The sequence below is a fragment of the Quercus lobata genome, chromosome 8 (assembly GCF_001633185.2).
Source record: "Quercus lobata isolate SW786 chromosome 8, ValleyOak3.0 Primary Assembly, whole genome shotgun sequence".
Taxonomy (NCBI): Eukaryota; Viridiplantae; Streptophyta; class Magnoliopsida; order Fagales; family Fagaceae; genus Quercus; species Quercus lobata.
In genome coordinates, this window is record NC_044911.1 from 63,439,457 (window position 1) to 63,464,960 (window position 25,504).

At 33.6% G+C, this 25,504-nt stretch overlaps 4 protein-coding genes across 4 annotated transcripts; 1 reads left to right on the forward strand and 3 right to left on the reverse strand.

Moving 5' to 3' along the window:
• Nucleotides 1-1,069: 1,069 nt before the first annotated feature.
• LOC115957217 lies at nucleotides 1,070-1,420 on the forward strand. Its single transcript, XM_031075416.1, has one exon. The coding sequence runs from the start codon at nucleotides 1,070-1,072 to the stop codon at nucleotides 1,418-1,420; it is 351 nt and encodes a 116-aa protein (XP_030931276.1).
• Nucleotides 1,421-2,118: 698 nt separating this feature from the next.
• Nucleotides 2,119-4,605, reverse strand: LOC115957218. The gene is made up of 2 exons (XM_031075417.1): nucleotides 4,404-4,605; nucleotides 2,119-2,609 (listed from the first exon to the last, which is right to left on the reverse strand). The coding sequence occupies exons 1-2, from the start codon at nucleotides 4,603-4,605 to the stop codon at nucleotides 2,281-2,283; spliced, it is 531 nt and encodes a 176-aa protein (XP_030931277.1). The 3' UTR covers nucleotides 2,119-2,280.
• A 3,220-nt stretch (nucleotides 4,606-7,825) lies between these two features.
• LOC115955102 (RING-H2 finger protein ATL66-like) lies at nucleotides 7,826-8,893 on the reverse strand. The gene has a single exon (XM_031073154.1). It carries the CDS (start codon nucleotides 8,653-8,655, stop codon nucleotides 8,137-8,139), a length of 519 nt encoding a protein of 172 aa, XP_030929014.1. The 5' UTR covers nucleotides 8,656-8,893; the 3' UTR covers nucleotides 7,826-8,136.
• Nucleotides 8,894-15,640: 6,747 nt separating this feature from the next.
• Nucleotides 15,641-17,323, reverse strand: LOC115957219 (ethylene-responsive transcription factor ABI4). The gene has a single exon (XM_031075419.1). The coding sequence runs from the start codon at nucleotides 17,321-17,323 to the stop codon at nucleotides 16,436-16,438; it is 888 nt and encodes a 295-aa protein (XP_030931279.1). The 3' UTR covers nucleotides 15,641-16,435.
• Between the last annotated feature and the right edge of the window lie 8,181 nt (nucleotides 17,324-25,504).

Below are 25,504 nucleotides of genomic sequence, written 5' to 3' on the forward strand. Positions count from 1 at the left end.
TTTTCTTGTTAATTGTGATGGGGTTAATTATAGTTCCATTTCTAAAGTTCATCAGTGGAGGACAATCAAGATTTTAGTATTATCCTTTGGGGTCCATATTTCTGAGTGATTGATTAAATGTCATTTGTGAACATGATTATTTATTTATTGTCATGTGGCTGTCCTTTGCCTTAAATAGCAATCAGAGATATAATAAGTTCTTTTCCTTGTTTGTCTAATACTCTCCCTCTATTTTTTTCCCCTTCATCTCTATTTTTTTACACATATAAATCTGTTTCAAAAACACAATTCTGCTTCAAAGGCAATGTTCATAAATATAATATAAACTCAGGGGCCCCACAGATAATGATCAAAATCCTTAAAAGTCTAAATACTCTCAATCATATGACAAAATATACCATTTCCTTCTCAAATGCAAGTTGAAAGTAGAATTGCTTATAAATCATCATAATGCCAAATTGGCCAGTACAAGGGGTCCCAAATTTACGTGCCCCATGAATCCATCTTACTAAAATTTAGTTTCCAATTGGAATATTTGTCGTGAATAACAGTGTTGCTTCAGTGGTTGGACCATTTTCCTCATGGCTGAGGATAATAGTGTTGTGTTCACAGTTTTTAGTTGAGATTGAAATTAAAAAAAGAAAGTGTTTTTTTTTTTAATAAATTTGATGGGTATGTACTGATTACATCAACTTTTTAATGTGGTCTGCACCTATGTAATGCTAATGCCATTTAGTAATTCTTGTGTGTGTATATATATATATATATATAACATGCATTCACTATACCTTACACTTGCAGCAGCCTTTGAGAATATTTTTGCTGAACACTTTATGTGGTAACTTTTTATTCCTTTTGTCTTATTTTCCTTTATGTAGGTTCCTATTACTAATTGAGATATACTATTCTTGTAGGGTCCTATTACTAGGTTGATTCGGGGTACCCCATTGGTGCATCGTTTCTTCCACCACACAAGGCCACTCGATATCATGCTCAGGAATTTAGGAGGAGCAATAGGCAACCAACATCAGGGAAAGAGTTGTTTAACTATAGTTAGTCTTCATTGCACATGGTAATTGAGAGGTGCTTTGGAGTCTTTAAGGCTCGCTTTACCATCTTGAGTTGCATGGCAAATTATAAGGAATCTCGGCAACGTTTGGTTGTTTTTGAATGTTGTGCGTTACACAATTTTATTTGCATCAATAATCGTAGAGATGAAATGTTTAACTCATGGGAGAACCTTGACGTTAATAGAAATGATGTACAACTTCGGAACAATGGGAATTCTCCTGAGTCAAGTGCAAGTGCTGAAAGGAGGCATGTGAGGGAGATATCTGATGCGGCCAAGAGGGCAATGGGTGAGTTTAGGGATGATGTGACTGCCCACATGTGGGAGGAGTACGCGCGACGATGGGGTTGATGGTGGGCACGTATACGGATTCACCGCTTTTTGTTGGGACTTGTTGTATAGAGTTATTACCTCCACCTATGACTTTTTGTGGGAACTTTTGTATAAAGTTAGGTACTCTGACTAGAAGTCCCTTAAATATATGATTCATTTTTTTGGATATTATGATGTATCTTTTTCTAAATTTACATTAACTGTGAACAATGATTACATATTATGGCTTAATGTCAATAACCCATTGACATTTCTGATGTAATTCCTTTTAGCAATGTAAAAATAGGTGTATCTAATACCTATTGGTAATGTAAGTACAGGTGGACATGCTTATATGCAATTGTATGTACTTCCTTTTCGCAATATTTTGGAACAGCTAGATTTCAAGAATCTCAACTATTAGCTACAGGGTCAGTGAATAACATGTTAATTTTTCTATAAAAAAATTTATTTATATTTAAGGAGAGAATTTACAACTCATATAAAATCAGTCTTGCCTGAACTGAACTAATTGCAAAGTCCTTTAGCTTGATTTGCTTGAACTGAACTATTCAATATTTTGCAATGAGTAACCAACTATTACTCATTCCCCCCTAGTCATTCATCCAAGGAAAACAAAATACATTCCCCTTAGTAGTTACTTTAAGGGATCCACTTTGGCATATCACAAATAATATAATTACAATTAAAATGCCCATAGTTTGCAAGTCCATCTTGAATAAAGTTGAACACTCTCAACATATTATAGAAGTACAATGTCATACATACCATAAATTTTTATACTTACAATAAAAAAAAAAAATGACGTTGTACCATTATAATACAAATGATCTCCAATTTTCAAAATACAAGTCTAGCTTATTACGCACATAAACAACTCATCCAGGCAAATACATTTGCCTGCTTCTAACATCCCCAAACCTAGTAGACAAAATAAGCAGTACTCCAAACATCACCCATGATATTACTAGAGCTATCTTGAACTTCTCTGCTTTCTCTTCGGAAATCCTGCGCACAACCTTAGCTCTTTCAGCCCTTCGTTTTGTAGCTTCTCCCATGGCACGTGCTTGCTTCAACTCTTCATTAGCAAGTTCCACCTCGTGCTCCAATCGTCGGAATTTTGCTAACACAATCGGTGTTGTGGCTGCGCCACACGTGCAAGTGTTGGTGTCCAACCATTTGAAGAACTTACATGCACGGTCATCACCTTGTACAATCAAATAAAGCACTTAAATAGCGTTTCAACAAATTGGTGACTTAGTGCACATAATCAATGTTTTACTAATTTTGGATGTGGTACTTACTGGTGACCAATAGCGACAGCCATAAAACCTCCTGCCATAAAACCTCCTACCCAAAGTATGAAGTTCTAGGGACGTCCTAAGGGTGCAATGGTCTAGGTCACACAGATGCCCACTGGTACTGGAGTAATAATTACTTGTTTTTGACATTGGTAAGAACCTACCCTTATATCAATCACCAATACAAGAATACTTGAAACATTTTATACAAACAGTCTATAAAATCAATGACCAATACAATCTATACAAACATTCTATACAAGCATGAGTAAAGCAATCCAAATTCACACTAATAGGTTCTCCAATTAGTTTATGTAAATCAAAAGAGAATGGGAGAGTGGGCTTAAGGAGGATAAAATATGTTAATAAAGCAGTGTTAGCAAAATTACGTTGGGCAATAACATTAAGACAAGATAAAATTTGGGTTCATTTGTTGAAATCAAAATACTTGAGAGGGAAAAAGTATTCAAAAGCTAATAGGAGGAATCAATCATCCTGGTTTATGGAAGGAATTTAGAAAAGCGAGGCTTTAGTGACCAAAAGTTCTTGTTATGATGTTAAGTATGGAGGTCAATATTTGGGAGGATTGTTGGATCCTATCATTACTAAACTTTATCCTTACCCTTTCTGCCCCCCCGCCCCAAAAAAAAGATTAAAAAAAATCATTATCCGTGTCCCTTTAGGAATAGTCCCAAATGAAACTTGTTGGGTTTTTTCAATTAAAATCCTAACTTGATTCAACCTAAGATACCAATACACTCTCCACTCTTTTTCTTATGAATCCAAAAGAAATTGTATATCCAAAATCACCACTCCATCCTCCTCCTCACTTGAAAAATTCCTTTGGACAAAAAAAACAAGCTTGGGAACTTTACTGTTAAGTCTGCTTTCCATTTAGATCAATCCCATAGATTCCAAGACCTAGGACCTCGAATCAAAATGGAATACATGGAAGCTTCTTTGAAAACTCAAAATAAATAAATGGAATATATGGAAGCTTCTCATACGATTATTGTCACATAGCCACTTAGTCCCACTTGAAAAGGGATGAAACCATCCATTGTAAAAGATGGCACAACTAACAACAGAGATTTTAAAGTCTATACAATCTAGAAGAACAAAATAAATGTAATCCTTGAAAACCCAAATTGCAATCCAAACCTCCAATCCAAACCTCCCAATAGCCACAACCATGCCATTGTCAAACCCAATCACATTTGACCTACCAGTACACCTTGATCGCAGAAGAATTTCCAAAACGCAATTACTAGATTCAGCAATCCACACATCCACTCATATACATGGTTTTGCTAATTGTTAATGTCAATTTCGGAAATTCAATTCAATTCAATTTAAAGACCCAGAATTGGATTTAATATATAGAAACACAAAATCCCATAAATAATCCAAGCAAATAATTTTGATAAAAACAAAAGACAACAAACAAAAACTCAAAATGTAGCTTCAGTAACCAATTAGGAGATTAGATTTTGACATATGAGGTCTGGATCGTTTGCCTATTTGCTACGCCCAGTGGATTTATGTATGTAAGAGATGAGACCCTTTAGATTACAAGTTCACCAAGTGAAAAAAACCAAAAACAATCTCTCAAAAATTGACAAAAGCAAGAGACAAAAAAATAGATCGAAACAAAGCAGGGGAGATAGAGAGACGGAGCGAAGACCGTTAGAGAAAAATACTTGCTTTGTTGTTGGCATGCGTCGATGTGGGAGGCGAGAGGCGAGATGCAGAACACAGTGAATCTTTCAGTGGGAGAAGTAAAGAAGAAGATGGGCTTCCACAGTGACTTAGTGGGAGAAGTAAAGCAGAAGAAGCTTTTTGGTTAATGAGACGAGGTAGCAACAATAGGCAACACTCAATAGTGTTAGTGGTGGGGTCCATGATTTTGGGGAAAAGTTGTAGAGATATGTAACTAAGAACTAAGTCCCAATATGTGTTTTGTAATTTTTGAGTGATGGTGAAGTTTGAGTAGGGAGTTATGAGTTTTGGGTTTTGAAAATTGAGTTATGAAAACTCAGTTACCTCTAAACCAAACGGACCCTTATTCACCCTCCTTTCTCTCATAAAATTTTTTCACTTTTCACTTTTTTTTAACTTTCACTTTTTACTTTTCATAACTTTTTTCTTAATCTTTTTTAATTAATGGTTGAGATTGAAAGTTACTTTTTGCAACTATCAATCTCAACCATTTATAATAATTGTGTCAGGTGCAATATCCTAAGTATTGTACTTGATCTCAATTCCCCTTTTACCCATTTTCCATGACAATTTCTAATAGAACAGGAATAGGTCCCAATGCACAAGAGTAATGAACCCATTACAATTTAGACACGTGTTAAATAATTGTCAAGTGTCCGCATCTCTATAGGTTCAGTGACATTGGACCATGCCTTGCCCATCTCTAATAACACTTGCACTCCATCCGCCAAATTGGTATTTCCAATAGTTCTCTTGGGAAAAAGTGGAATTTCATTGAACCAAAACAAAAGCTAAGCTTTACCCCAGGGCCATGAGAGAGCGTACATCTTGTACACCATATACTTATTATGTGCCTAGCATTCTCTATGAAGCATATCGATGACATATGGTGCAAATGTTACCGTTATATATGCAATTAATCTAATCTTGCTAGAAAAAGAATATGATCCTCAATCTTTTTCTGACGTAGGTGGGTATACTTCATTTTTGTAAGCTTTTTTTAAAACATATTCCTAACATTCAGACTACTTCGTGTCTTTATTTTTTACCATGATTTATGTATCTATACTATTAGGGGCAAAAAATTATCAAAGTTTGTTAATAATAACCCTATATATAGATTACTTTAAGTCTAAATAGATAAAAAGAACAAGTAATAATAGAAGAGAATGACTTAAATTAGTCATCCATTGTATGTATGTAACGTGTGACTTCCTTGTCATGATCTTATCTACAATTTATATTTTTATTGACAATTTTATCTAATCGAAGACAAAGACAATTACGCTTATGTGGATTGGCACTATTTAGTGTGCTTTTATACTTTCCAATAGCAACTCAATAAAGTACTAAAAAGATTCTCAAAAAAAAAATAAAGTACTAAAAAAGTTGGAATATATACTTAACGAGAATGATTTAAATTATTGTAATTTATGTCTCATACACTTCTTTGTTTTGGTTCTTTTCTTTATATGTAATGTATATTTAATATTTTATGTTTGACATCATGAACAATTATAAAAATAAATACATAATTGAGTCCAACTTAGTTCGACGAAATTTTTTTTCAATCAATTACTTAACAATTGCTAGAATTATCCTAGTATACTTTTTAGTCATGTAATCTATATGATGACTCATATAACTTATTTAAATAAGTTTGATGGAAATTTTTTCCAATCAATTATGTGATAATTACTAAAATTATCCTAGTATATTTTTTAGTTATGTAATCTATACGATGACTCATATAACTTATTTAAATAATAGGTGATAGTTTTATAAGTTAATTACGTAATTATTTGGAGGAAACCTGGTTAGTGGATGCTCGTAGTGTATATACCCCATCTAGGTGGCCAAAAATTCCTTCTCAAACAAGAAAAGAAAAAGGTGGCCAAAAATTCTATTCACTTGAAATATTTTCACCAGTTGACAAAGGTAAACTTAGTGGAGGATCTTACTTTGCTCAACATCAAACCAAGACTAGTCAGAGTAAAACCAGAGGTAAGACAATAAACTAAACAAATCTATAATCTTTTTCACTGCACTTCAATTGTTAAATGCCTATAATTTGGACATTATTGAGAAACTGAAACGAACAAAAGAGACAAGGAAACCCAGTTCATATATATATTTTGGATAAAAAGTGTGTTACCATCTTTGACGTAAGACAACTAAAACAAAATTGAAATAATAATAAAATAAAGAGATATGATCTAAGAGTCAGCATCTAAGCCTGGTTTGGAATCAGTACCAAGCGAAAAAACCACTAGGAGTCAGCATTTAGGGTAGACCTAGAGTCAATACCAGACTAAAGAAAGACTAAACGACCATTTTTTCATTCATCAAAATATCAACTATCTCCTTAAGGATATGACCTAAGAGTTAACACCTAGGTCTGGCTTGGAGTTAGCACCAAACAAAAAAAACTACTAGGAGTCAGAACCTGACCAAAGAAAGACCAAATAGTCATTTTTTCATTCATCAAAATATCAACTATCTCCTCAAGGAGTATAATAGGTTGCTTATAAAAGGATTGCTAAACCCTAATTCTAATTAGCTAGGAAACTCTAATTACCTTAATACAAAAATAACCTTACTTCCAAATTAAAATATTAATAGCCTAATAAACAACTAAAACCTAAAATATAAATATACAATTGACTTACAAAGATAAATAATATTAAATAATAATTTTCTAACGTCTCCCACGTCAATCTTCCTCCTCAATTCAACCCAAAAAAAAAAAAAAATCTTCCTTCTCAATCCGTGCATCAAGTAAAGCCACAAAGTACTGCCTCACAAAAGACAAGCTTCCACATGCTCTAGAATCAGAAGAGCATCACTCTCTGATCTAGGCATTGTATTTAGTCCACAGTCTCCACTGCCCACTGATTCTCACCAAATTTTGATTTTTGAGCAAGAACTTGCAATGACAACTCCAGCAACACATTAATTGACGCAGTACACGGATAGATATATTATATACATACAACTACCCCTTTCGTTCATAAAAATGAAGCACAAATATTGGCAACATATTGTTAATTGCCAACTGAGATTCACATCAGGGACATGTATGATTCAGAAAATTTAATGGAACTAATTGGATAACCTTGCGGGGTTCTTAACTTTTTGCATCGCCGACACCAGCAGTTATACAAATCTAAAGGTCCGTGATCAAATTGATAACAAATGCTCTAATTATTTAATGATCTCCACAACCGACCACTCTTCAACAGACATAACTGATCTACATGGCTCAAGTAATCACTAGGCTGATCTGCAAGCTTTAATTTTTTTTTTCCTTGAAAATCAAGCTGATCTGCAAGCTTGGGCAAGTAACAAAAAGTTCTTTTGGGAAAATTGATCAAACAGAGTGGACTCAGAGAGTGACTACCAATTAACAGTAAACCCCTATCTCATTAACAAAACGAGACCCATTTTTACAGAACAAAAGCATGATCAAATCTCTCTCCTTTATCTTCGTCTTTACCTTTCAATTTTTTAACTACCTATAATTCGCATAAACAACAATATAAAAACAAGATAAACCCCATGAAAGAAAGATTTAATAGTGACATTTAAATACACTGCAAAAACAGGCCACTGCTAGCTTGACAACACAATTTACAAAAATTAATTTACCCCATCAAAAGCAGCTACTTTTGGAAGCTATATTTTGCTCATGGGCGGTGTTCATGTTCAACTCATTCATTGTACTACTACAATTTGTCGAATTGCCGAATCAACCTGAGACTCATCTTGCAGAGAAGCTCTACACAAAGGACAACTCGAGTGGCTACAAAGCCACTTATCCACACACTCAGCGTGAAAGCAATGCTTACACAAAGGCAAAACCTTGACTTTATCACCATCCTCAAAAACACCGAGACATATACAACACTCTACATCTTGCTCTTCTTGTTCTTCTAGGCCCCCTGATTTCGGAGCCTCCGAAGACCGAAACAAGATCATGGGCAAGCTTCGAATGGTCAAAGGGTCAAGCCCAGCTGACCGTGTCGCCGGAGGCGGCGGCGCGTGGGGCGCGTGGCTTGAAGGGTGATGGTAGCGACAGACCCAGCGAGCGTAGAGGAAGAGAAGCGTGAAAAGGAGCATCACAGAGAAAAGAACCACAATGAGAAAGAGCGTACGGCCTCGGATCTCGAAGCTCCGGTCGTCAAGGTCCGTGAGTCTCCAGCGAAATGGCTGAGATTCCTGAGACGATGCCATTAGTGCATACACAAGAATATATATGTTTAAAAAAAAAAAAAAAGTCACAAAAATCCTAAGCTCAAATGGGTTTTGTTTTCTGCTTGTTGTGTTTGCTTTCAGGGCTGAGTTGGTGGCGGCGATGATGACATTGTGAAGAGCTTAGAGCTGCATGAACTGGTAGTTACTGTGTGAGGTGGGTTAGGATGAGAAAGAGATGGTTCAATGCTTTGAGTAGATTGTATAGTTGGGGATATAAATAATTGACTTGGTCCAGTAATATAAAGTACTAGCAGGAGTATTTTATTGTAGAGAAAAAGCTGTAGTGACTCCAACTCCCGGATAGAGCGCGTGGCTTAGCCAAAGACAGATCTCATACTTTTTTTTTTTTTTTTTAAGATAAAATTTTATAATCTTAATGGACATGTGTGTGGATTTTCCTTAGGAAAACTTGAACTTCGATCTTTACTTCTTACGTCTCACAAGTATTTATATTTGTAGAGTAATCATTATATTAAAGGTGTGTAATGATAATCACATACTTTTTTTTTGATAATCAATCACATACTTTTTTGGTTTTTCACAAAACAAGCTGGATCTCAACCACAGAGGATAATTTATAAATGCTGCATTCATGTAATAGTATATAAGACTTTTTTGAGAATCAATAGTATATAAGACTAATGCGAATAAATAAAAGTTTTTCACACTAGTTTCTATACAATAAGCTATTAAGCTCACGACACAAATATTTTTCACATCTTACATAATCTATTGTAATCTGCGCATGCTAAAACCAAAAGTGACGTCTACTCTAGCATATGCAAGTGAAAATCATGTTAATAATGTTCATAACTTCCTCATAAGGTACGCAACCTATACAAGTGGCAAGTCGTCATTAATTTTTGTATTGACCCATTATTAATATTATTTTATTATTTATATATTTAGATTTGTTTAAAGGAAAATTCTAAATAGTTAATAAACACCGATTTAGTACGTAGTGATTGTAATTAGTACCAAACCCACAACATCATAATTCATAAATAAATATTTAATTTTTTTTTAAAAAATTTGTTCAAAATTTGACACATCATTTTCTTGTTTTTAGAGCAACATTGCTTTTATGTAATTTATTATTAACATTAATTTTATCAACTCGCCATATAATCCAAGACCCTCGCGTCGGAAGCTAGTTGGTAAAAGAACAGAGAAGTAGAAAGCCTCAACTGCCTTCAAGCTCTGCCGATATTGACTCTTCCTTCTCTTCTTAGGCCATGCGATGATCTGTCTTTCTTACATCACAATAGGTTAAGTCAATAATTATATAAAGGGATAAGTTAACAAATGTCTGAAGGATATTAGTTTAGTAAATATTTTTAGAAATATTTTATGAAAAAAAAAAAGTAACTAATTTTTTTTTTTCATAAAAGTGATTTAATTTTTTTTTTAAAATTGTCCATTAGCAATTAATCAAACTCTTATGTAAAATGTCTTTATTTTATGTAAAGTGTCTTCATTTCGTCACAAGTCACAACACGTTAAGAATTTTTTATTATTTATGTAAATGATGATAAATATTCTTTTCTTTTATAAGTATTTCGGATCTGTTTGGATACTATTTATTGGTGAAAACTGAAAACATTATAGTAAAATAATTTTTAAATGTGTGAATAGTACCGTAGGACCCAGTTTTAATGAAAATTTTACTGAAAAAAGTACTTATGAGTCTCATAAACAGTGTATAAGACCTACTAATTTTGATGTAAACGCAGCTGAAAGTGAGTTTCAGCGCTATCCAAACTCACGCTTCACCATCTCATAATAAGTAGATAATTTTAAGGTTTATATGGCGTGATGGTTACAACTTTATTTTTCTTTAACCACCCTTGTCCGATCTACTTGGAAGTAGGTGAAGATTAGATGTGCCGAATGTTTAGGAGTGAGGAATAATTATTATTAATAAATTCAAGTTATAACCTTTCTACTTAGAATGTTGTGTTTATCTAAGAAAGATTCCCCATTTTATTTGTCGAAGAAAGATACGGCCCATACGAGTAGTAGATTGGGGGGATTCATTGCGTTACTGGATTTGTATGTCACGTTACCGACAAACCAAATATTTATATGACTCTTAATTGTGGAGTTAAAAGCTATAGGAGTATTCTATTTCTATTTTAGGAAGACCTATCTTGTTTAATTTAATCTTATTTTGAGAAATGTCTTGGGGTTTGGGTAGAATACATGATATATGTCTTTATGTACTTACTAAAAACAGGAAAAAATAAAAACAAAGATAAAGGATATATATACTTTGTCTTACAAAGGAGTAACTTTACTCTTGTAGCGAAATTTTTTTAGTTATTATCGGAGTACGAAAAAATAGCGGTCTTCCATCTCATATTCATAGTGAAGTCTACTCATTAAATTTATGGTGAGATTTACTAAAAATGTGAGAGGAGGGAGCATTATTTCGTTATACTCCGAGAGTATTTAAGTAATTTTTTCTTGTCAAGAGCCTTGCAGCTAAATTAACATCTCCTCATTTTCTCAAAAAAAAAAAAAAAAAAAAAAATTAACATCTCCTCATATACAAAATGCTTAGAGGTCTAGAGAGAAATAGATCGAGAGGCAGAATTAGCAGTCCATTGTTAAAATAAAATAAAAAAACTCTATCCCATTTACCACAAATTATGCTTAAAAGTGATACACATCATAGGAGTTAGGCAGAGGTAGATGGAACTTTTGCATCTATCGACATCTTTCGCATTGAAAAAGGAAAAAAGAGAAATAAAACAGGCCTGGGTGTCCATTTAAACACTCACATCTCTTATAGTGATAGTTAAAAATTATCAAAGATGATAAGAGTGATGCGCCGGTTGATGCAAGTCCGTGAACTTTCCAATCATCAATTATATTGCCTAGCTTGATACCACTATATATATATATATATATATATATATATATTTTTTTTTTTTTTTGAGAGAGAAGCTTGATACCACTATATAGTGTTGCATTATTGCCATGTGCACGAGTTCATGCAATAATTGTCCTATAAAAAGAATCATGTTAGACATATAAATTTGACAACATATTAAATGATAATTTTTTTAAAGTACTAAAATGAGTGATTGTTATTGAATTAATACTGCTTTTATGTAGATATATTCCTAAATCACTTTATAATCTACCAATTATAACACATGCATGCATCACACTAATAATTGTGAAATATTTTGTACCAATAGATTTATTAATTTGATAAGGTAAAAAAGTAATCACAAAGCTTTAAAAAATAGTTATCCATAACCAAAAAATAAAATAGATATGCTAGTGGATGTGCTCTTTTTTTATTTTTTTTTTTCAGACAGAGTAGTATATATGTAAGTAAGTGACAATAAGAATGAGAAGTTACAAAATTGCGTGGGGTTATAATTGTGCATATAATCGAGCCAAAAAAAGGAAAAGAAGAATAGTTAAACAAAAAATAGAGCATCGAAACGATTACAGACAAGTAATAAGATTGTGCGAATATGGAATATTGAACTTGTTTGAATTGCCTAATGTGATTGTATTCGATTTTTAGATCAACAAGGATTAGCATTTTGTGCCTGTAATGAATTTCAAGACTCCAAAAATCAATAAAATTTTCTTGAATTATTATGATTTCCTTCAAAACACAACAAGGAAATTGATACAGTAATCCTAAACATGCTCTTTATAGTTGAATAATGAATAATCATATTTGATATCTACAAATAAATAGCAAATATTGCTACTATTAAGACTGTAAAAATGCGATTATTAAACATATTTGAGACTCTCTATTTTCTATATTGTAGTTGATGAAGCACATGATATATAATATATATATATATATATATATATATATATCTACAAAATAACAATTGGCAAATGTTATGTTATATAGATAAATGTGGCGAGTGATTGAGCACTAGTGGATTAGTAGATTAATTTAAGCAAGATTTAACAAACTTAAAAATCTTGTTTAAGAATTAATAGATTGCAGAAACAATGAGGAGTTAAATAGCAGGAAACATTTATTTTGAGATAATCCATATAGTTATTGTGTTCATTATTTTGCTTAGCTTCAATTAACATTATTTGTAGTTGCAAAAAATATCATCCAATTTGCATTTTTTTGGAGCATCGTGTAAACATCATTATGCTTTCATTTCAAAATGTACTGTTAAAATTGTAGAGGCACTACAAAATAAGGAAATTTTAACTAATTATAGCTTGAATCAAGAAATGAATCTAGAAGAGAGAGAGATACAAGTTGGACTTCTTTCGCACCATGGTGCACTTGGTAGCATTAGTCACATATTTTGTTTTGTTATTAATGTGATTAAAACCATTGTGAAAATGTTAATTTTACAATCCATTTAGAGAATAGAAGCATATATCTTAATTAATTCATTAAAGCTAGACTCCTAGAGCATTATAAACCGGAGCATTCTATAATTACCCTATTCTAGACACTGAATTCATGTTTAATTTACATTTACATTGAATGAAATATGTGTTTAGAATAAGTAATGAGTTGTAAGAGGTATTACAACAAAAATATCAAAATATTGTGAGTGCTATGAAGATGGCTAAAGTTTCAAAACAACATCTAGAGATGACATGTGTAACTTATACTTGAAAAATCAAGGACACAAAAAGTTGGGAATCACCTTTTCTTTTCTAATAGTATGGATGACATCAAAAACTTCTTAAAGACTCTTATTTGCTAGAAGTTAAGTATGGGGACAAGTCTCTATCCAATCCGAGCTCTCTTCCTTGAGTGAGAGCCGGAAGGTTCACTTGAGCAAAGAGGCTTCATCCATAGCCTTGAAAGACATCCATGGTACCGAAAGCATCCCACTTTCTAGACCTAAATTTACGACAGGTTATACAATATTCCAAGACACAACATCAAAGATAATGGGACATTACACATCATTACCAGTTCCTTGTAAAGTGTAAACTAGTATAATTCAAACTTAGGCTTTAACAACAAGAGGATACGAAAAGTCTCAAAGATGGAACCAGCTAATTAAGCCAGATATTGGTTAAAGAGAAGTGTTATACATCTAAAATATTTTCACAACATTTTCACAACAAATCATAGATAGTAAGTTGTTATTGGCTCTAATTTGAATCTATAACTTAAATTAATTTTTTGCTCACCCATAATAACTAATAATAACTTGTCACTTAAAATTTGTTGTTGTAAAAATATCATAAACATAACATTTCTTTTGGTTAAAAAAAAAACTCCACAAAATCTTAATTTAAATACCAGGACACGGTTCATGTTTCTATATACATTAATTGTCACTCTAATGCAATCTTCTTTTACTTATTTAGGGCTTTGTTCAGTTAAGGTGTGTTGCTTGAATATACAAGCGCAACAAAATTCAAATGAATTACTTCATTAACGAATAGCATAAATTCCTTTTCGCTTTGACATATTAATAAAGCGACATACTTAATAAAGTGGATCTATCATCTATACAAATTTCATGAAAGGAAACCCTTTTTTTTTTGGGGAGAAAATTCTAGCCAGCTATTAATTTGTCAATATTCATTAGTTACCATGCTGGATTTTTGATAAAACGATCATGCACAAGCCACACGCGTTCATGCATGAGATATCAAATGGAATGGAAGGCTCTAACATGAAACAACAAACATGCATTTCTGTATATGGAGATAGGTGAGGCACATCATTAAACACATTCTTATTGCTTCTCAAAGAATCAAGATTAGAAATTATCGACATAGCTAGGAGGCAGCCATTCGTGTTCACGTGTCGGGTTCGTGTTGTGTTAATTCATGAGTATCTAACTATATGGGTTAACACTAACCAGACATGTTTATTAAACAGGTCAAGATTCTTCAACCCAACACGACCCATTCAATAAATGGGTCAGTCATGTTGACTTATTTATCAGATTTTATCAAAATGAAAAAAATGTTTATGAAAAAAAAACATTTAAATATTTTTAATATAAAATTCAGAACTAACAAGTAACTGTATCATAAATAATCATTCAAAATAAAAACATATCTCAATATCACAAGTAATCAATCACAATATGTCAAAGAAAATAAACCATAATAACTAATAAGTTTATATACCTAGAGTTTGAAAAATATATTAGTAAAATGTTATTTAATTAAACGGGTTAGACGGGTTAAACAAGTTTCATGGATTGAACACTAACTCAGCCCGTTTATTAAATAGACCAGTCATGTCAATCCAAATATGACACGAACCCATTATCTTCAACCCATAATCTGTTAATTTCGTGTCGTGCCATGTCGAGTTTACAGGTTGTGTCCAATTTTGCCATTCCTAGACATAGCAATTAAAAGAATAGACATTATAAACAAGATAAAATTCTAGGAAATTTTTTTAGAAGTCCATGTCTCCATGACATTAAACTTCAGCCTAATCATGATCAGATATGCACCAGAATGTTTTATACACATAAAAGTCATGAGGATTCCTATGTTTCAAAAATCCCATCCAAAATACCTACATCTTCAATTCTGAAAATTTATTCATATGCTATATGGAAAACTCAGGTGGTATATATGTTTGGAGTGGAGGAAAGAAGAGGAGAAGATGATTAGAATGTACTAAAATTTAGTCATTTTCCATTCTCTTCCTCTATTCTCCCCATGTCTTCCTCCATCCAAACATCATCCAAACATAAAAGGATCGATGATTTAATTTCCGTTCTCTGTCTGGAAAATGTAAAAAAAAAATTCAAATTTAACGTTTAAGTTCCTGTTAGGAAAGCTGTGATCAAATACAGTAGGTTTAAGCTTTTTAAAACTTTGTTAAATTAATCTTGCCCACGACCATTATATGTGAAGTCAAATTCAAAACATGCCTAATGATACCTTAGATAAAATATATGATGAACAACCTTCTCAGAATAAAAAGAAAAATATATATAAATACTTTTGTTGGTAGGTAAAATTGAATTCCACTTCAAAATAAGCAATCAGAAGAAAAAGCAATGACAGATCTAAAACTGAAATGCCTCCACTGGAAGCATTTCTACAGAGAGAGAGAGAAAAAAAATCACATCATGCAAACTTTAGATATAAAAGGATGTACTAATTAAATTTAATTTCTTCTAGCAATATATTGACTAACATAGATATAATTTTACTGAACAATATGCTTTTTCTTCAACAACAAAGTCCATGCCGAGTAGCCTTGTAACTTTAATGAGAATAAAGAATTCTCACCCAGAAACTCCACCAAATTATAAAATCTTCCTTACCTGGTACAAGCAACAATACCTTTAGTTCGCTTCCTTCCTCACAAAGAAAACACAAGCAACATAGACTAAGATAATTGGCTCCTCAATCACTTGGTCGCGGTCCAGCTATCCCTTATATGATCCTGACCTCAACCACTTTTGCAACTCTTATTACACTCCATCTTCTACATTAATCTCAAACCCGAATTGTAGTCCCACAACACTAACCAAAGCAAGGGTATAGTTTCAACTTTCAACTCAATCTTGTAAAACCTTTTCCTTGACACCATAATCAAACAAAAATATCAATCTGAATTACCCAGACACTAGTATAGGACCAAAAACACCTCGAGAATTAACTTGCATGCAAGCCAGTACCAACAACAACCTGGCCTTGGTCCCCAAAATATTAGAATCCGCTATAGATCTTCAACATACTAATAAGTGCATAAACCTTATAGAGAAATTGAATAAATAATATTCTCTTGTTTCCCAAAACAGACATGCAAACCTTAAAAATCAAACAAGAAAGGGTCATCAACATACTGATCAGGATCCCCATAGTCCCAAAGGCTTGGTGTATACTCTTCCTCATTTGTCAAAGGCCACATAGGTGGAGATCCAGGTCCGATTGCCCCAATCGGATCCGGACCCACCGGTGCAACTCCAGGTTGTGTAGTATTCAAAGTCAAGTTCGAATCGACTGACGCCACAAGCCTGTTAAATTCATTGTACAAAAAACCCTCATGTTGTTGTTGATCATTAGGGTTTGGGTACGAGGTTGTTGTTGTTGTAGTCGTCGTAGGTGTGACAGTCCCATCACAAGGCTGATATTGATTAAACTGCTGCACTATTTGTTGTTGCTGAGGACTTTGTACTATATTGTTAGCACAAAGTAAAGGACTAGGGTAAAGCCCAAATGGCACAGTAGTCATTGAAGGAGCAGAAGAGAATGAAAATCCAAACCCAGAAGGGCGAGGAAGTAAAGGGCGAAGAGTTTGAGTGGAAGAAGAAGAAGAAGAAGAGCCACCACGAGCGGAAGAAGAAGAAGATTGAGAGGAAGAGTTTGAGGGTTGGAGATTGAGCTGAGCTCTAGAACCGTAGAGAATGATGGCGGCGCGGTCATAAGCACGAGCTGCGTCTTCGGCAGTTGCAAAAGTGCCGAGCCACTTGCGTGTACGCTTACGCGGCTCTCGGATCTCAGCGACCCATTTGCCCCAACTCCTTTGTCTAACTCCACGGTACCTGAACTTGTTGTTGTCTGGGCCTCCTTTGCCTTTGCACTTCCTATTGTTACTGCTCGTGCTGTTGGTGCAGTTACTGGTGGTGGTGGCGTTTGAAATGATTGTGTTTGTTGACTCAGTGGGTTTGGTGTGTTGTTGGGAAGGGTTTTCTTCCATAGGTGAGAGATGGGGATGTTTGCTATAAAAGGTTAAAACTGTGGGAAAAGATGAAAACCGCCTCGTTCAGTGTTCTTGACTAGTCCAAATAGAGGGGTCTGGGGTTTGTTTTGAATGTCATCTCTGTAAATGGTGGATGAGGGCGGTGCTGGTTTTTTCTGTGTATTGATATCTTGAGGGAGAGAGAAGATTGCTGCGCAGTGAAGAAACAAAAGGACTCGTGCCTATGGGGTTTGGGAATTTGGAATCATTTTTATATATTTATTTGTTTGCTTCTCTTCTTTTGTATTCAGTCTTGTTTTGAAAGTTTCTTTTTGGAAAATGGCCTAATTTTACTTTTTAATTACTTGAAGAAGCAAATGCCCTAGCTAGCACTGATTAACACACTTAGTGATTGTTTGGTAGTGCATTTTAAACAATAATTTTTAATGTTTAAATAATATTACATGCATTTTTACACACTTTTTTATCCATACGTATTTTTGAAAAATACAAATAACATTATTAGAACAATATTACCAAACGAGCCCTTAGTTACTAGGGTTGGGATGATGATAAGCCATTCTTGTTGCATTATTTTCTATAAAACTTTGACCAACATGTTGTTGAACGAATTTAATCAATTCACTATATACTTATTATCATTAAAAAAAAAAACCACGTACTAAGATTTTGTTATGTTTTAATCTGACATCTTAATCTATTGAACAGAGAATCTCAATCTTGTTCTTACCATTAACCAAAGAGACAAATTTCAAAAATTATTTTGAAATGATTCAAATAAGTTATTAAGCTTTCGTTTGTAACACGGTAATAAACCACACTTAAAAAAAAATAGTTTCTTTAAATTCATCTTCTTTAGATACAATTCTTTGAAAAAAATCATTTAAAAAAAATAAAAAATAAAAGGAAATATTTAAGTTGCACCAAACATATGATGAAAACTATTGTAACCCTATCCTTATGTGATATTACATTACTCCATAACTTTTCATTTAAACATAATTTAAATGAATCAACAATTAGATTATATTATTCACAAATTCTTGCAAAATATCAATATAATTAGTTTAAAATTACAAAATTACACACAAACTATGAGTTTGCAAATCAAGTAAGTATAATAAAATCCGTTTAGCATGAAATTTGACATTGACATTAAAAGCAATAAAAATTCAAAATCCAATGTTTAGATTTTAAAAATTTTAATCCAATAAAAAGTTAAGATCTAGTATAACATATATAACAAAAAATTTTACCAAGTTTAACTCGATCCTAACCCATATTTTAATATATGAGAGAGAGAGAGAGAGAGAGAGAGAGTTTAAGTGTTAGTCTAATGGTAATGGCATGTTTATATTATCCCTTTTATATACTAAAAGAAATGAGGTAGGGTTTAAATCACATATATAAGGTACCACAAAAAAAGACTATTACCACTAAACTATATCACTTGGAACCCTTAAAAAGTTTCTTTGATTATGTTGATTTTGAGGTTGTTACGAATATGATCATACAAACACGGAAAAGATCCTTAATTTTGGTTTTATAGCATAATATCACACTTATAAGACAACCTAAAATAAAATTTCTATACTACCTGTAAGGACTCAATTTGTAACGACCCCAAAGTAGTATTGGGTTCGCGCGTAAAAAGGTCCAAACAATATAATTTGTAGAGCGTGGGTTTGAAAGGTTAGGCCTTGGTCACCAGACGGTGGTTAGTCGTGGTGTTCATACAAAATTAAACCATGTTTGTTCGAGGAGTCTTTCTCCTTGAGACGGTCTGAGAGGCTCTGGTTTTTGGCCTTTTTTCCCAGCCTCTTTCTTTGGACTGCTTACTTCCCCTTTTATACTAACCTGTACCCTTCATCCAACGTCCAAGTGTAGGCTCGACTTTCCAGAACTGATACTTGTCCCATCAGCCCATACCCAAAGTGGTTGGAGGTGATTGTAAAAGCTGAAGAGTATGGTCCTGTCAGGAGCAGAGTATTCAATGACAGTAATGACAGCTTTCCCTTTGTCCTTTGTAGCCATGCTGTCCAGGGGTCCTTTTTTTATCAACGCAAATATTTTAGATTTTTTCCAAAACTGTTCCTATACCGTTCTTGCCATTTCTTTCAGGAGGGCCTCGGGGACGCCGAGGACAGAGTCATCCTTAGCTATGTCTTAAAGTTACTTGGACTTTTATTTTATGTCCTCGGCTATATCTCACCTCGGCTCGGGCCTTAGGCCTTAAGGTAAACTGGGCCAGGGTCACAATTTCTATGGTCCCACACTACCTAATGAAACTTATAAAAAAAAAAAAATTATATCTAATCAAAAAGTAAAGAAATTCATATAATTAACTTGTTTTGCTTCTCTCTCTTACCTCAAAATTTATTTTTACCCTTCACATTAAGGTAAACAGGTTTATTTGAAAAAATATTTTTTGATATGTAAATATTCTGTTATTAATTTTAATTTTAAGTAAACTTCCATTCTCTTATGACCATTAAGGTTATCGAGCTATTCTATTGTTAAGCGATAGTATACATTTTATAAGTTAGATTATATTCTTAAAAGCTTTAAAGTTTATCTATTTTAGTTATATACAAAAATTATATATATATGTGTGTATGTGTATTATATTTAATTGTCTATCAGAAAATACATCTTGTTATGATTTAAAAAATAAATAAAAGTTCTAAAATTTTCTATTATTAATTTCATGTCAAAAAAGAATAAAAATAATTAGATGAAATTATCACAAATGAACAAGAAACTCAATAACAAAAAAGGTTAGAAGACAATGAAATAAGACAATCAAACTATAACAATTATAAAGTGATGTTAGCAAAAGTTGAATAAAAAAATTTAATTGATTATTTTGCATATCAAAAAGGCGAGAAAAATGGATTTAAAATTTAAAAAATGTATGCAATTGTTAGTGCTATTCCTCCTACATCTCTCTGTGAGCATTTCCCACAAATCCACAAATACGCAGAGTTGTAACGTTGTAATGTTGAGTTGTAACGTTGTAATATTACTTCGGCTGAAAGCGTCTGCATCTACGTTTACGTTTTTTCAATTTTTTTTTCCAGGCGTTTTAGGGGCAAAATTTACTGTTACGGCTACTGTTTATGCATAGTGCATGAACAGTAGCCGCAAAGTTTGACTTGTCAAACAATTTTCAGTTAATTAGTGCACATCGTGCACTGTTCACGGATCTATAAATTTCACTTTTCAGTAACTTTTTCATTAAAAATAGGTCTCACGATATTATTCACACATTTAAAAATTATTTTGTTGCAATATTTTTCAGTTTTCAGTTTTTAGCTGTATCCAAACAGACCCAAAGGATCTTGGATAAACAAACAATCACATAGCTTTCCCTTCTTGATAAGTGACCAAAATGTCAGATCTCGATCCTTACTTAGCAAAGAAAAAAGAAGAAGCTGCCAGGCTCTGTAGGCAGAATCTTCACCAAGATTAATTAAAATACAATAAAACTAATATGACATCTTCTATTTTTATTAAATTACTAGTTGCACCTTGTTAATTTACACCTTTTAACATGTCTTGACTTTGACAGTTCCTTTGCTTAACCTCCATGAAAGGCATATTTCTGTTTCTGTTGGTGTGCATGACCAACTTATAATAAGGCAACCATGAACCAAACCTTAAAAACTAAAGAAAATATATAGTATATATTTATAACGTGCATAAAATCCTCCTATAATATTGCCTTGAAAGAAAAGAAAGGAAACTACCAGAGTTTCGTAGAAATTTCCCTTTTTGGAAATATTTCCTCTTTCTTCACTTTGAATGGATACGGACTCCAAGAAGTCTTCGTTTTCCGCGGAATTATTATTTTTATTTTCCATCATTTCGGCCGGCCATTGCTCTTTCTCCGGTCAAAAGTTATAAAGTTAAAATTATCCATTGGACCATTGCAGTATCCAATAATTTTCCTCTGTATACTACGCCTTTTTTTTTTTTTTTTTTTACATCCAAGGGAGATCATTAGAGCATTTCTATTTGCAATTGTAAAGTCCAGTAATTGGACTTGTAAAATTTGGGAATTGTAAATTATTTTGCAATTGTGCTCTAATGCTATTCTAAAAATGTAGGATAGCGCAATTCTAAAAATTATAATATATTTTAATTATAAAAGATTACTGTAGCAGTACAAAAATTATATATTATATTATATCATTTTAATGAGTAAAATAAAAGTGAGTTAACTCATTAGTTGCCGTATAGCACAGAAGCATGGGCATGGGTGGTAATATTGACTAAAAAGAGTCGTCATCCTGCTATTAAGCCTTCATACATTTAAAAAGTTGACAGAGCAGTAGTGTGTGATAAACTTAGTAAATCATTGTGGGTGTATTGTATGGAATGGTCCAGTTGTATCTTATAAGGTCTTCCTTTTGTCTCCTTAATGGTAATTATATTGTTAATTTGGTACTTTGATTTGTCAGGAAATTCAACAAGCTGTATCTGCTTTGCCTTCACCTTTAGCAGGTCGAGTTTTTGCGCTCACTGAAGGTTTCTGATGGGAACTGTAGTAGGGTTTCTGTTTTGGGAACCTGAATGCTGTTGCCACTTTGGAGTTAGTGGATTCATGCAACCCCACTACTAGCTCAGAAAACTGAGTTGTTGACATTGTGATTTTGAAGCTTGTGGGTTTATGTAGGCCCCCCAATTTTCAAGAAGAATTCCAGCAGGATGCTTAGTCGGGCATGTTCTTTAAAGCTTGTTGGTTTTCTCGGGAATTTTAAGTTCTTGAGATGCCATATCCATTTCTTCTTTTTCCCCGGGTGGCTGCGTGGAGGTAGGGGGATTAAATTGGCTAAACATTGGTCCTCTCATTTGTCTCAATAGAATAGAATAGAATGGAAGTTGCCATTCTCAAATTCTATTTATTTCTGCCTTAAATGAATACTGCCTCTATAACAAGAGTCTTATGACATTGTGGCAGACATAATATTTATGTCATCCCAATCACATTGCCTGGTCAGTACTGCTCAGCTTGCAGGGAAGCAATAATTGCTTTTCACCGGTTCAACAAATGCGATAGGCACTAGGCACAGTGTTACGTTTTTGTCGAAGATTTCCGCTCTGTTGTATTTGTGTTTATTTTGTATAGATAATTTATATTTCAACATTAGCTTCAAGTAACTGCAACTTTAATTTGAACTAGGTTTTCTATTGAATGATCAAGTATACTGTATACATTACCAAAAAGAAAAGAAAAGAAAAGAAAAAGTCTACATTAGTAATTATGACAAAATTTATTAGGGAAAGAAGAAGAATGAAGTAGAACAATTTTTAAGTAAGAGAAGTTCTAGTGCCACACTAAAAGACTCAACTTGTGCCACAATTTGGTTATGTGACAAGTTATAATTGGTGGAAGGGTGTCCCTATATGGACCAACTGTCACCTCTTCACCGACCACAACTCGTCATATAAACAAGTTATGACACAAATTATGCTTTTTAGTGTAACACCAGACTTTTTCTTTAAGTAACCTCAGAGTCCTCCAAACTCTCATAATATGGGGTTAACATCTTTTTTGAGAACTCGGAACACTGCTCCAACTATCTAAGATTTTTTCCAAATGAAGTAGAGAAGAAGTAATTATGGCGAGAGGAAAGGCAGTTTGGTCAGTACTCAGAGGCACCAAAAAAAGGAAATAGAAAAATAGAGGTGGGAAGCGGAAATGGAACATATTTTATCTAAAATGTTACGTGGCCTTTGCATGCAAGGAAAGGGTTTGACACGTGCAAAAAAAGCAGTGAGTGTGGGCAAGGATTCTTCTTCTTTTTTTAATTACTTCATAGGAAATACCTGTTATAATTTTTGGGTGCGCCTGACATTTCATTGACGAGATAAGGTACTCTGCAGTAGGCCAGTAGCCCACTATTTTTCTTTTTGCTTAATAGGTATCTAGTCGTATGTATATATCAATCAGAGTCAGGACCCGCCCCCCCCCCCCCCCTCTCTCTCTCTCTCTCTCTCTCTCTCTCTCTCACTATTTTATATATTCATTTTTATATTATAGTTAAAAGTACATCAAATTTTAACACTATTTGTACCTTCATATCAACCAAAAAAAAAAAAAAAACACTACTTGTATTTTACCTTGACAAGGAACTCAACTATATCAATAGTTATAAAAGAAATTCTTTTGTATTTTCTCTAACATTACTCTTCATTTATAACTAGAAATTGATCATTAAAAGCGGTCCCTCCTATATTAATCATATAAACTTTGCTTCTCTCTTTTTGTTGTTGAAAATGTTTACATAATAAATCAGGATACGAAGAAATGTAGTTATCCATCATCCATGAACACTGTCTTAGACTCAATTCAATAAAAAGTTTATTTTTATGAATGACTAATGGATTTTGTTTATATTGGATTTCAAAAAATAAATTTGTTCATATTCAACATATAAGTAGACTTTGAGCCTAATTTGTTTATTCTTTAATTAAGTAATCATTTCAAAGAGCGATATCTTGTATATATAATGTAAGGACACGATTCGTGGCGGACCGTAACAGTGTCGGGTTCGCACGTGAAAAGGCCCTAACAATATCATTTGTAGAGCGTGGGTTTGGAAGGCTAGGCCTTGATCGACAGGCGGTGGGTTTTTCGTGGTGTTCGTACAAGTTTAAGTTTTCCTTCACCCCTGGAGTCTTTCTCCTGGAGGTGGGTTGGGAGGCTCTGGTTTTTGGCCATTTTTCCCAACCCCTACATTGGTGCACCTTCCTTTTTATTATATAGTCCGTCTTGGCTGATCCTGTCCCTCCACTTGTAGGTCAGGCAGGAGCTTATCTCTATATCCATCCCATCAACCGTCTCGTCTAACTTTCTATTAGTTGCATGGATCGAAACTTACACCGTCCAAACGTCTTTTCTCATTAATCAGTTTTGGGTATTGGCAGGTGCATTTACTGAAGAGGTGACGCATTTTCCTTGGTCCAATTTCACACCCTGCTTCCCTATGGGCCCCATTCCGTCCACATCCCCTTGAGGGGGCTGTTTGGGGATTGCCTCCACCAAGGTGTTGGTCTTCCCATTGAAGCTTTGGAATGCCGAGGACAGGGTAAGTTCTCAGCCGTTTCCCTTGCTACCCCGACCACTAATCATTCGTCCTTGGCAAGATACCTCCTTGGCATGGGCCCTGGGCCCTGGGCCCAGATAGAGTTTGGGCCGGATTGTCGACCTCTCGGACCCACATATAACATGTATCTTTTTTCTCTCCATCTTAAGTATATATATTTAATAGTTCAAATTTAATACTATATATTTAATAATATGTCGCTAAAAATTTTAAATATGGCAGTGAATACACTTTTAAATGCATGAAGTAAATTTTTTACCATGAATGGAACTAAGATTCTATCAATATGTATATAATAGAGAAATTTTCGCGTAGCTTTTATAAAAGAGTTTTTGTTTTCTTAAATTCTTTTTTTTATATACATATTCACTTCATTTTATGTTTAAGTGCAGGTTTTTATTTATTTATAAATATGTATATTTTTCTGTATCAATTTTGGATATATATCTATGTATCATAATGAATGTAAACAAATGGAAAAAAAAAAAAAAACCTAAATAAAATATTTTTTCCAACCATAATCCATTTTAATGCCTTTTACTTTGTGTTTGGAGTACTACATCAGGCAGACAGTCAAAAGTTGCAGGTCCGTGAGAGGAACGCTTGCTTAGAGGCCCTGAGAGCATGACATGTTTTTCACGATAGAGGAACCATAAAGCATTGTTTGAAGTTGAAGCTGATACCATGTGGTGACCAGCAAGCTAGCCAGTGCCTCGGAACTCACAAAGGCAACGAGGCCAGTAAAAGGCACCAGTTGGAGTTGGAGTTGGACCGTAGATGTACACATATAGAGAGAGACAGAGAGACACTCTCTGATACGATGCTCCCTGATGCACTATTCGGCAAACTTTTTGTTCTTCTTTGTCGTCCACCTATTAATAAGCATTGGTTGGATTGTAAGCTTTGTGGGTAGCTGTTCCAATCAGAGCCACAACTTCTCTATTGTAATTTGTAATTTATTTCCTCTATTCGAGATCACAATAATTGTGATACAATTCACTCAGGAGAACATATCTTATTTCTCACTTTTTCTTTATTAATTCCTCTCTAAGGTAATGTGAACTTA

Excerpts from the sequence above, each read along its gene's own strand:
- LOC115957219 (XM_031075419.1), bottom strand. The coding sequence starts at position 17,323 with ATGGAAGAAAACCCTTCCCAACAACACACCAAACCCACTGAGTCAACA.
- LOC115955102 (XM_031073154.1), bottom strand. The coding sequence starts at position 8,655 with ATGGCATCGTCTCAGGAATCTCAGCCATTTCGCTGGAGACTCACGGAC.
- LOC115957217 (XM_031075416.1), top strand. The coding sequence starts at position 1,070 with ATGGTAATTGAGAGGTGCTTTGGAGTCTTTAAGGCTCGCTTTACCATC.
- LOC115957218 (XM_031075417.1), bottom strand. The coding sequence starts at position 4,605 with ATGGACCCCACCACTAACACTATTGAGTGTTGCCTATTGTTGCTACCT. Across the intron at positions 2,610-4,403 it reads GCATGCCAACAACAAAGCAA|GTGATGACCGTGCATGTAAG; the intron begins GTATTTTTCTCT and ends TGATTGTACAAG.